The sequence below is a fragment of the Heloderma suspectum genome, chromosome 4 (genome assembly GCF_057233095.1).
Source record: "Heloderma suspectum isolate Gila_16-S chromosome 4, 16-S_ref, whole genome shotgun sequence".
Classification (NCBI taxonomy): domain Eukaryota; kingdom Metazoa; phylum Chordata; class Lepidosauria; order Squamata; family Helodermatidae; genus Heloderma; species Heloderma suspectum.
Genome location: NC_139461.1, coordinates 204,305,684 through 204,317,570, shown reverse-complemented (window position 1 = coordinate 204,317,570; position 11,887 = coordinate 204,305,684). Strand labels below are relative to the sequence as shown.

The window sequence follows — 11,887 nt, the reverse complement described above, 5'->3', positions numbered from 1 at the left end:
AAAAATGTGTTGGAAAACCTGAATGAACCAAAGATAACATGTAACTAAACACAAAAGGTGCTCCATTAGTTTTGAAGGGTTTTGAGAAATCTGGATTCCATGTTATTTTTCTACTCTGGACCCAAGGGTAACTGTTCTGTCATTCCATCAATGTATGACAAACTTCACCTTCTTTGCTTTCAGAAAATATGTAGGGAGAAGCTACCTGCCAGAAACCTGGATATGTCATATTTTATTTTTTGTTTTAAACAGATGCCTGATGGATCTCAAAAACTTTCAGTACAATTTTAGACAATTAAATTCAAACAAATTGTTTCAGTGAGGCAGGGCTAGCCTTACCATTAGGCAGAGTAAGGCTGGGAGTACCTGAAAAGGACAACCAATTGTCAATTATTTTGGGATACTATTGTATATTTTTACCAACACGGAGGTGCAATTTAGATTTTCTGCCTCAAATACCAAAAATACCTTGGGCTTTCTTCTGACATAAGCAAGAAAGCAGTAAAATGTGTGACAGTGTACGGGTAGGGTGGGAAGGCGATTATACTTGTTTTTTGCCATTAAAATGTCTGATAGGGAGCATACAAAAAAATATATATTCACTTATATTATGGGTGGCCAACTAGTGGCCCTCCCGATGTTTTGGATTCCTATCATCCCACACCACTGACTATGCTGGCTAGGGCTGGTGGAGTTGCAGGACAAAACATTTGGAGGGACACAAATTGCCCACCTCTGAGTTACATGACAAAATCTGAAATTATATTGGACCAACCAGAATCTCATTTGAAGATTCAGCTGCATAGAGATTTCTTTCATCTGAAGAAAATTCAGGCTAAGAAAGTACAGAGGTAAATATGGACCGATCTTATTTCTACAGTGGGTGGCAAAAACAGACAAACCATGGGGAGGAGACAGTGCCCTCTTACCTATGCACATCTTCACTTCATCCATCCATGTACCTCTCTCTTTGCAATCAACACTGATAGCAGGCCAGTTCAGATGTTCCATTTCTGGTGTTATTCAACACGCAAAGAGAAGGAACGCTCCAGCCCACCCCTCCTCGTACATTGATAGAGGGCGACTGTCTGAAGATAAGAGCCCCCTGTATCTGTGGAGACTTTCCACGTGAGCCAGAACACTGGAAAATCAGCATTTTGGCTCACATGGAGAACCTCCACTGATACAGGGGGCTCTCCTCGTCAGACAGCCACCCTCCGTGAGTTGAGGGTGACAAATATAACAAAGGAGGGGGGCAGGGCTGGAGCACTCCTTCTCCTTGTATGTTGAGAATAACCAGAAACAGAACACATGAATAGGGCTATTTGCTTGACCCATGGTAGGGCATGTCTGATACTAGAACTTCCTGCAGATCCATTCCAGGTGCCTTCAAAGTGAGAGCAGGATTTCTTACATACTGGACTGTGAAGTGGGGGATCCCAAAATAGCTTTTCCAATCATACAGACAGTGCCTATTAGAACTCTTACTGTTTGCTCTGCTCACCATTACTATGGTAAGGTTACAAACTACCCTTTCAAACATATAGTTTATTTCAGTGACCTATTTACATATTTTACATACATTTCAAAAAAGTATCACCGTCACCACAATACATTGTTCAAAACTTCCCCTATAAAAATGTAACTTGTTGATTTTTTTAAAAAAAATCTTCTATCACAATGGTGGTTTAGTAAACAATTCTCACTTATCCGTTTCGTGGATGAAAAGAATACTCTGAAGTGTCATAGTCCACATGAGCACAAATATTTACCACAATATTCTAAGAATTTGTGTTTTAATTAAAAGGTTTCTAATTGAAACATTTTGGGTTAATAGGTATGACATCTACAACAATACCAATCATTCAACAATTTCCAGTATGATAAAGGTACTATTGAATTTACAGAATCCTTAAGGGTGCTGTATTGTTGGCAATGCTGGGTTTTTTCGTTCTCCTGCTCCAGTAGTGAAATCAATGTCCAACATATTCAATAACAAAGTTTCAGCAGTCAGACTTTGTCTAATTCATCGCTGCTTCTTTTTCTTTGTCTGCTCTTCAGGGTCTAGCTTGCGTTTCTTAAATGAGGCTGGTTCATCTTTTTCATCATCTTCAAATAAAAGACAGTATTTGTAAAAGTGAATGTGTGTGTAAGCTAAAGATTTTAAAAGCCACATGTACTAAAAAATGGCTTCAGGTGATCAGAACGATTGATTTAATGCAGCGCAGACCTGGCTTGGCAGCAGTATGTGTAAAAAGGATCTCAGGGTTGTGGCTGATCATAATATGAGTCAGCAGCATGATGTGGCTGCAAGAAAAGCTAATGCAATTTTAGGCTGCATTAACACACTTCATTCTACACTAGTCTGACCTCACCTGGAATACTGCATCCAGTTCTGGATACTGCACTTTAAGAAGGATATAGACAAACTGAAAAGGGTTCAGAGGAGGGCAATGAAGATAGTCAGAGATACGGGAAACAAGTGCTATGAGAAAAGGTTGAAAGAACTGGGTATGTTTAGCCTGGAAAAGAAAAGATGAAGGAGGACATGAGAGCCACTCTTCAAACACCTGAAGCTTGTCACACAGAAGAGGGCAAATGCTTGTTCTCTGCTGTCTAAGAGGGCGGAAATGAGTTTAAGTTACTGGAGGATAAAGCAGCCCAACAATGGAACCAGTTATCTAGGGCAGTGGTGGGCTTTCCCTTGCTGGAGGTCTTCAAGTAGAGGCTAGACAGCTACCTGTTGGGGATACTCCAGCTCTAGATTTCCTGCTTTGAGTAGGAGGTTGGTTCAACTCTATGATTCTATATGTAGTTTGGCCTTTGGTGAAGAACATGGTGTCTCTTAAGCATAACAATTAAGCACTGCTGACTGGGGAGTGCTGGGAATTGTAGGACTTATTTTCTGTCTAAAAATGCATAGAACTGCACCTTAAGATACTTTTTCTTGTCAGCGTCACCTATTAATGAAGGGCAGCATGGAGGAAAATGTTAATATATGAAGTTGAACGTGGTAATCACACTAATAAGAACATGTAAATACTGCAGTGACACTAAAAATGCAGTCAGACTGAAGGGCAATTCAGTAGTCTTGTAAAAGAGTTCTGGAATAAAGCTAGAACAATTTCTAACAGTAGAAAATTAGGCCCACAATTGATTAGATGTGTTTCAAGCCCCTGGAATAATAATTTTAAATGGTAGGCAAAAACTTTGAAATATATACACCAAAGCAAAGGTCCAAAAGCAAATTAACACATTTTTAAAACGCAGATATATCCTAAGGTGTCATCTAAATCACACAACTCAGTGTTAATATCAGCATGTTCAGAGATGGTCCTAAACAACTACTTCAAAGATTTTAAAAAACTTATCCAAGATAGCACACGCATTCACTATAAAAGCAGAAAGCCCAGAGCATCAGTAAAGCCACTAAACAAGAGTAGTTTGAATGTTACGGAATTATTTTGGGTGGGTGGGGGAGAGAATTGGAAGCTCAGGTTCTTTGTTCTTCTTCCCTGTGTTCCTCTGCAGTGTACAAATTAGTTTCCACTGTAAGAAGACAAGAGGTAGATGTTCTATTGAGGATGATTCAAGGAAGCATAGGGGAACAGGGAGCTGAAGTGCCTTGCACCTCCTATTACCCCACATCCTATAACAATTAAAAGCTTCTCTCAGATGTAAGATTGTAGTAGAAAAAATATGCCGCCTTTAATAAGTGCTTCATGTAAGGCGCCATGGGATGTATTGCTGGGTAACAGTATGACTGGATTCAAAATTGCACTACACAGATAAAAATCAACAGAATATAGGAATATCAAACTCTCAGAGGAAACAATAATTCATATTACATTACTCACATACAAAGAAACTCAACAGTTATCACTTTCCCTCTCCATAAAGTTAGATGGTGTTACCTAATTCTATATGCTCTTGCTCTTCTTCTTCTGGTAAGAAGTTAATCTTATTTGCATGCCTTGGAGCATCATCACCATTATCTTCATACATATTAGACCATTTGATTGCCATATCAAGCTCAGGAGGAGGTGGAGGCTTCATTTCTTTGACACTATAAGTCTCAGGGGGTGGCACAGCATTTGTCGTCCATGCCTTGAATTCCTTAGGAGGCTGTTGAAGGGAACATCAGATTAAAACACTATACTGCCAGAAGATCAAGTCCAGGGAATACACCTTGTGCTACATGTTACAGGCATGGATACTTTCATGGACACCAGTTCCTCCCATATCTGAAAATATATCAAACTCATAATAAATTATCACGGCACTGATGGATGAATGAAGCAGCATATCATCAATGCCATGGTCATTTAGAAATAGTTTAAACAAATACACGTAAGCCACTCATTACAATGAAAAATGGTGGAAAAAATAACAATAAGCAACTCCAATCTAGGAGAAAAATTCCGTCCTGATTCAAAATAAGATCAGTAAGATTCCTACTGAAGATACAAACAGGTAAGCAAAGTTCATTAGCCAAATCTTCAAAAGAAAAGTGGTTCCATACCTTTAACACGGTCTTGTTAGGCAGTAGAGTAACACCTAGGGCAGGCATGGACAGAAAATAGATCAGGATCTACTGGAGAATGCTGGGTGATTTGCAGTAGATCCCAAAGAGTTTCTGCCTCCCATTTGTATAAAAATCACAAGAACTAAAAAAAATCTTCCCTTGTCCCACCTTCTAAATTAGGCTCTTCTAATGAATAAAGCTTTGGAGAAAATGAGGAGTGGCTATTTGTGTGAAAGGACTGTGTGTTCCAGTCCTAAAAACAGAACTGAGTTCAGAGGCACCCTGTTCTTCTGCTGATGGGCCTTGGGGTTCTAGTAAAAAACAACAACAACACACAAAACCTAAATCCTAGAAGCCCAAAGTCTGCCCACCCCTGCCCTAGAGGGAACAAGGGACCAAAACTCCAGATCAGGACAGTCAATAAGAATATTTAACCAATCAGTATATTTAACGCTAAAAGAGATGGCCCCTACAGCACTTTGCCTCTTTACAGCTTCAAGGCAAAGTGCTGTAGGGATCATCTCTTTTATTGTAGGCTGGGCCTTCAAAGACAGCCACCAACCAAAGACAGGTATTTGACTTACCAGCCGCAATGTTTTGAAGAGAGAGACAATGTCCATTATGCTCTGTGTAGCTGCAACCGGAGATCCTGAAAGCTTGCTCATTTTTGTTACCTTTTGGTTTGTTTGTTTGTTTGTTTATTTATTAAATTTATTAATCGCCCATCTGGCCAGCCACCCAGGGCGATGTACCAAGCATACAACAAAACAGTCTAAAACAATAAAATTAAAAACATTTTCTAAAATACCCTAACCCACCCCAAATGCCTGCCTGAACAACCACGTTTTTAATGCACGGCGGAAGCTCATTAAAGAGCATATTGGTTGGCCCAATAAAGGTATTATTACACTAATGTGAGTTTTGATTCCCCCCCCCCCCCCCGCCACTTATGGCCAACCTTTGCTTTCTGTGTAACTGAATTTAAAAGGTTCAAACGCCCTTTCAAGCCAGCGGCTCCGACTCCTAGCAAGCCTTTTAGCCACACACGGCGAGCAGAAAACGAAAAAGACCCCCACCGCACCCCACCCCACCCCCCAAACCCTCCTCAAACCAGAAAAACTACAGCCATACACAACGTGCGCAACACATATCTGGTCACCACGTCGGGCCTGAAGCCCAGTCTTGCGGCTTCACGAGCGACGGCTGAGCCGCTCCACAGCCTCATCGCCCTCCCCTGCCGACCGAGCTTCCCCTCCGAGCTGCCCGCGCCACGCTGACCTCCTCAGGAGCTCGCAGGACCCGGCTTTCCCAATCGATCTCCTTGTGCAGCGGGTTATAGAGGAAGGCAGGCCGGTGGACGCTGCGGAAGAGCTCGTCGGGCCCGGGCAAGCGCGGCTTCCCCTCAGGGATCCCCCTCTGCTGTTGCGACGACTTGGCCTCCCGGCCCGGCCCGGCGCCTTCCTCGCCTTCGGAATCCGAGCCGGCACTCGAGCTGCTGTCGCTGCCGTAAGCGGCGAAAAATCCCAGCGGGTCCTTCCCCTCCGCCGCTGCCATGGCGGGGCTGGTGCAGCCGACACACCCGGCCTCGGAAACCGAGTCGCGCGAAGGGGAAGGTTCCGGGTCCGTGGCATATGTGGGAAGGCCCTCTCCCCCTTGCCCCGGGAAGAAGCCGCTCCGGGGAACCTCACCGTTGGCTACCCGCACATCGGACCTCCGCCTCCGCTCGGAATAATGCCCCTCTCCTTAGCGAGGTGCTAAGCAGCACAGGCTCGCCAGCTTCTACCGGAGAGAACTGTGTACGCTGCCTTGAGCTTCTTGCAGGAAAAGTGGCATGATGATGATGATGATTGAAGAAGAAGAAGAAGAAGAAGAAGAAGAAATTATCATCATCCCTCCTCTCCTGCAAGAAGGATGATAATCGTTGTTATTATTAATAGTATAGTTCCATCAAACTCAAGTTTGTAGCTGATAACTAATTCAAAGGCCCACCTTTTTAAAATCCAAAGCTTACAGTAGCTATCGGATCCTCCAACTCTGGTAATTCAAAACATGCGTTTATCAACTCAACATTTTAATACATGGAGAGAGCAATCCTATGGCCGCTAGACAGCGGCTAGATGGCCATAGGATATCTTGTTTTCCGGGAACCGACCTCCCCCACTTCCACGCTGCGTCCGAGGCAGCGCGGAACAGCCCTGTGCTCTGTGCTTGCGAGAGGAGTGTGGAGTGGCGGAAAAGGGGTGTTCCCGAGGGCGTTCGTTCTGGGGCGTGACAGGCAGAAATGCCTGTACAACACATCCAATGTATCATACAGCAGCCTCTTCCCCCGCTCTGCTCTCCCGGGGCTAGACAGCCGCAATCAGCTGTCTAGCCAAAAATGCAGGGCAGGAGGAGCGCAGAGGGAACAATCCCCTCTGTGGTTCTCCTGCCCTGCACTGGATAGGCGGTCGCCTCCAAGTTTGGAGGAAGCCGCCTATCTGAATAGAATTGTGCCCTAAAAGATATACAATCAATTACATTTTTCCACACCAATCTGTCACCAGCAGGGTTAAAAACATTCAGGTAGCCCACCATACATTTTGAACTAGAACTGGGAGGGGAAGCCTCTTCCACTCCCTTGTACAATTCTATGCATGTTTACTTGGAAGTGTAGTAGTTAAAAGTGTTGCGGAGACTCAGGTTCAAATCTCTGCTCAGGCAATCACTATCTCTCAGCCTAAAGTACCTCACAGGGTTGTTGTGAGGATAAAATGGGGGAGGGGAGAGAATCATGTATGCTGCCTTGAATTCATGGGAGAAAAGGCAGGATATAGATGTAATAAATATATATTCCCACATGTGTACAGGATTGTAACCTAAAGCTGCCCTTGTCACTTTTACCTTAGAGCATTTAAATGAGTGACAAAACCATACTGAATTAATTTTGAACATAAGCCCTCAAGAAGCAATTGGTAAGGGGAAATTATCAATCATTTGTAACAGAAGAGACCGGACAGCAGGCAATGAGGGGTGGAATCCTACACACATCTCTTGAGCTTGTGGGCTGAGTTCCAAGGAAACAGACTGCAGTAGCCAGATAGCTAAGACTGCCACTGCATCAGCCTTTGCTAATTTACATGGGCAAAGCAGGGAGGGGGAGGAAAAACCTCAGAAATGGGTGAAAAATTCTGGTAGCCCAAGAAATTCTGCTGGGATAGGCTGTTTTTGGTGTGTGATTGTAAGGCATGCACCATACAACACACCTGCGCATTACAACATATACATTTAGAAGCCCACACAGAGTGGCAGAAAAACTTTCGAAGTGGGAATTTGATAGCACTAATGCAGAAGAGTGTTATATTCAAGCTTCACATGAGAGACATCATGAACTCCTGGAAAAACTTTACCTGGAGTGAGAGTACCCAGGGTGGACCTTGCCAAGGGTGCCGAGCTAAGGGGGGCACCAAGCTGAGCTCAGTGGCTGTGTTTTTTTCATGTACTGTCTGTGGTGAGCAAGGATGGCAAAAAGCAACTGTCTTTAATCTTTCAAGGTTCTACAGGCTGTTTGGGTACGAACTACAAAAATGATCTTCCTTTGATTAGCTTTAAAGTATGTTTCTTTTCAATTTCCGCTTTGATGTCATTTGCCATACACAAGCCATACAACCAGGTAACACTGCAAAGCAGCAGTGGGGTGGGGGGCTGGGGCAACTTACCCCAGGCCTCCACAAAGCAAGGCCCTCTCTTGCCTAAGTTCCTGTGCGTACCATTGGCCCCTGCCACATTGCTCACCAGAATTCTTGGTATTTTGTTTAAAGTTTTCATAAAAAGAGGAAATGGTATATCAGAGTGTAAGATGACACTGAATCTCAACATGTAATTGTGACATAATTGGACCTCTCCCTGGCCATGATGAAGTTAACATTTTACATATTTGTGTATGAAACAGAATGGGTGCTAATCTGAGGTTTAAACTGGCTGTAAAATGTATCTTTGGGAGGCTGGAAGGGAGAGGCCTGCTTATTAGCTAGACCTGCAGCCCAACTCCAAGGGAGTTTAAACACATCATGGCAAGGGAAAATCTTTATGTCTGGGCAGTGACAGAGATAAGATTGGTCAGACAGGCTTATGACTGGCCCAGGCCAAGTAGCCCCGGTTACAGAGTTGGTTATAAGAACAAAAGGAACAGGGAAGGCTTTAAGGAGGGATTGTGTGGCAGAGCTGGCGGCCTGTTCTTGTCACAGAAAAAATTCCAGGCCTGCCAGGGAAAGAGTTCAAGGAATGAGTGAACGCCACCTAAGATTTCCAGGCAACATGCCACTGGAGAGTAATATTCTGTGGCAGTTACCACAGGGAAAGACATAGGAGTGGCGTGAGGCATTAATGGAGGAATACTTCCTGAGCGTGTAGTGGAGGCGGCCAGCAGCAAGCCACAACCAGAAGACCTGTGAGACTGAGCCCCAGGAAGCAGAAAGAAGCTCTGCCAGAAGGAGTTAGGAATCTGGAGGAGGTACTCAGGAGAATCACAACCGGATCCCTATTCCCTCATCCCCATGTAAGAAAAAATGAAGCACATCTTTCGTTCTGCTTGATTCCAGGATCAGGAGGAGCTGCAGGTGAGAATTCTCAGATCTAGTCCATGCATGCAGTAATTCTTGCATGTGACCAGCAGCTTTGTACATACATGCATTGGTCCATGTAGGGAGCAGCAGCAGGACCCCCCAGCATCACACATGCACTAGGCCCCAGGAAACCTCTGGGTGGCCCTGCAAAGTTGACCGGGGGGGGGGGGGAGGCACCAAAGGCACGCCTTGCCATGGCACAATTTATCCTGGGGCCAGACCTGAGAGTACCTAATATTGTCCACAGCACCTGGGTAAGGCTTTCAGTTAATAGGGGATTGTATAAAACAATTCCCAATGCATTTTGCTTGTTATGCAGTACCTGTCCTCTGCTTCTGTTCTTCCCATGCATACATAATTTTTAATGAGAGATCTGTCTGAGCAACGCGTGGAATATCCTTTTTTTGCTCTCAAGAGCAGTATTCCAGTTATTAAAACCAGTTGTTAAAAGGTGGTTTCCACTTCTCCGCCTTTGTACACATTCTGCAAGGGTAGCAGAAAACCTTGTCACTGGAAACCAAGTATACCAATTACTGTACAAATTGCTATTAAAGTCTCTCTCTCCAACTTTGGATTTTGGCGTGCTGGGGAGATGTGGTTGTGCAGACTGCATGCTATCTAGGTCCTCAAGGTACTTCAGAACATTTTCCCTATGAACTTGGCTTGTGGAATGACTATCCCTCACCCTGTACCTACTTTGGACTGTGCAGCAGAGGAGGAAGGTACTTACTGGGAACAAAACTTGATTAAAAACCTGTCCGTGATATGAAAACCCAAAGGGGCAACTGGGATTTTAAAATATTACTGCAGTGATCAAAAGCTGCCTGGACAGAGTGTCCAAGAACTGTGCGACTTTAAGATGTGCCCCAGTGAGAGAGAGGAGCTCAACCACCACACCCAAACCTGATAGAAAATCCCAATTAGGAAATAGAACTTTAAAAATACTTTTTCCTGTGAAGAAAAGCTGCTGGGACAGCAGAGCAGGGCAGAGTGTCCAAGAATGACCCTAAACTGAGAGAACAGACCCCCCACAAACCTGATATAAAACTCAACTGGGAAAAAGGAATGTTAAAGAATCCACAAAATAATGAAATACAATGTGAATTGAATCATGTGCAAAATATTCAGTCTAGTCTTGTAAATTAAAACTGCCCTGACTCCTGCTCCCCGCATGCCATCATGTGTGCTCTCCCAGCCATGGAGAGCTCTTGCCTGCCCAACTTCTCCTCCCCCTCAAGGGTGTTTTCTCCCCACTCCCACTTTCCTCCTAGCCCTCCAGTGTGACTGCTGGTGCTGGGTGCAATGTAGGTGAACCAGTATCCCAGCAGCCAGCTACACTTCTTGCAAGCGCGGCCAGTGCTGGGATGCTGTGGTTTGCTTCGCCCTGCTGAGCCACTGAGAACAAGCCCAGTGGTCATATCAGCACAGCATACTAAGCCAGATGCAGAAAATGAGGCTAAGGCTAAAGCAGGAGTGCTGAACTTCAGGCCCATGTGCCAGATCGAGGCCTACCTGGGATCCCAATCCAATCTGCCGAGGTTCCCCAGATGGCCATGCTCCCTTTCTGCTGATTGTCTGATGGTTTCCCGACTTTTGCGTGTTTTTCTTCCCCACTTTAAAAGGTAGAAAAGCCTGTCCAAAGGCTGAGTTACTGGCAGCATTAGCTTTAAGCTAAAATACGCTGGTATCTTTGGCCCTTCCCCATTTTGCCTCTGGCCTCACCAACCCCTAGAATGCAGTCCCTAAGAGCCCTTCTTCAAAAGGGACGTTGGCCCTTGGCCTGAAAGAAGTTTGATACCCCTGGGCTAAAGGCTTCTTTGGGGCATTATATTAGAATGGAAAGACTGCTAGCCTGTCACTGTAATTCAGGATCAATTACAAAAGGCATAGAAACCACCTCAATGGCGTGTGTTATTTTGATGGGCTCTGCCAAAAGGCAGCCGTGTCTAATTACATCATAACCTCAGGGTGTGTAGGGTTGCACCATTTCCTATGATGGGGGAGCTCCAAAAATGGGCAGTACTGATCACTTGAATTTTGGCAACTCAGTTCAGGTGCAAGATGTATTTCTGCTTCCCTCATTCCATGGAAAGAACATGTGGAGGAAGTTCAGGGGCATGGCTTCACACAGAAACTAGCTGCTTGAAAACCATTCACCTCATTGTTGCTCTTGTCTTGTCAAATAAATAATGTCTGCGTCAGACCTGGAGAACCCAAGCAGCCTCTGGTAGATATTTCCCATCTAGTGGGAAACAAACCCCAGGCCGAGCTACTTTCAAACACTAGGGCTCATATAGAGTTGCCACTAAGATATTAAGCTTCTCTTCTATTATCTGCGAACAATACAGCAACCGTTACTCTAGTCACCCTACAATAGGGCCAAAGCTTTGTCTGCCATCCCAAAGCCATACATTTTCTATAAGCAACTGTCATACATTCAGACATTGACACCAGAGGCAGATGTCTTCCACCCAAAGATTTATCACCATATCTTCCACTGGAGATTGTGTTTCATAGCAACGTCTAAATCTGACATGTTTTAGACGTTTCACAAATAAGTGTGTTTATGATTACACTTTGCATCCAAGGATTTGTCTGGGCTATTGATGAGAGAATTTAGGGTGTAATAAAAGCCAGTATTATCGGGAAAGCATTATTTTGTTGCCACTAGAATCAATGTAAGCATGAAATTTAAAACTGAAATAAATTTTGGGACCATACCATATCATGACTGGCAAGTTGCTATGAAACATTCTCTCCA

The 11,887-nt window shown here is 44.3% G+C and overlaps 1 protein-coding gene across 1 annotated transcript; it reads right to left on the bottom strand.

Annotated features, from left to right (window-relative positions):
• Positions 1 to 1,528: 1,528 nt before the first annotated feature.
• On the bottom strand, positions 1,529 to 6,112 carry C4H1orf52 (chromosome 4 C1orf52 homolog). The gene is made up of 3 exons (XM_084852046.1): positions 5,804 to 6,112; positions 3,915 to 4,125; positions 1,529 to 2,109 (listed from the first exon to the last, which is right to left on the bottom strand). Exons 1-3 carry the CDS (start codon positions 6,077 to 6,079, stop codon positions 2,027 to 2,029), a joined length of 570 nt encoding a protein of 189 aa, XP_084708172.1. The 5' UTR covers positions 6,080 to 6,112; the 3' UTR covers positions 1,529 to 2,026.
• Positions 6,113 to 11,887: the final 5,775 nt, after the last annotated feature.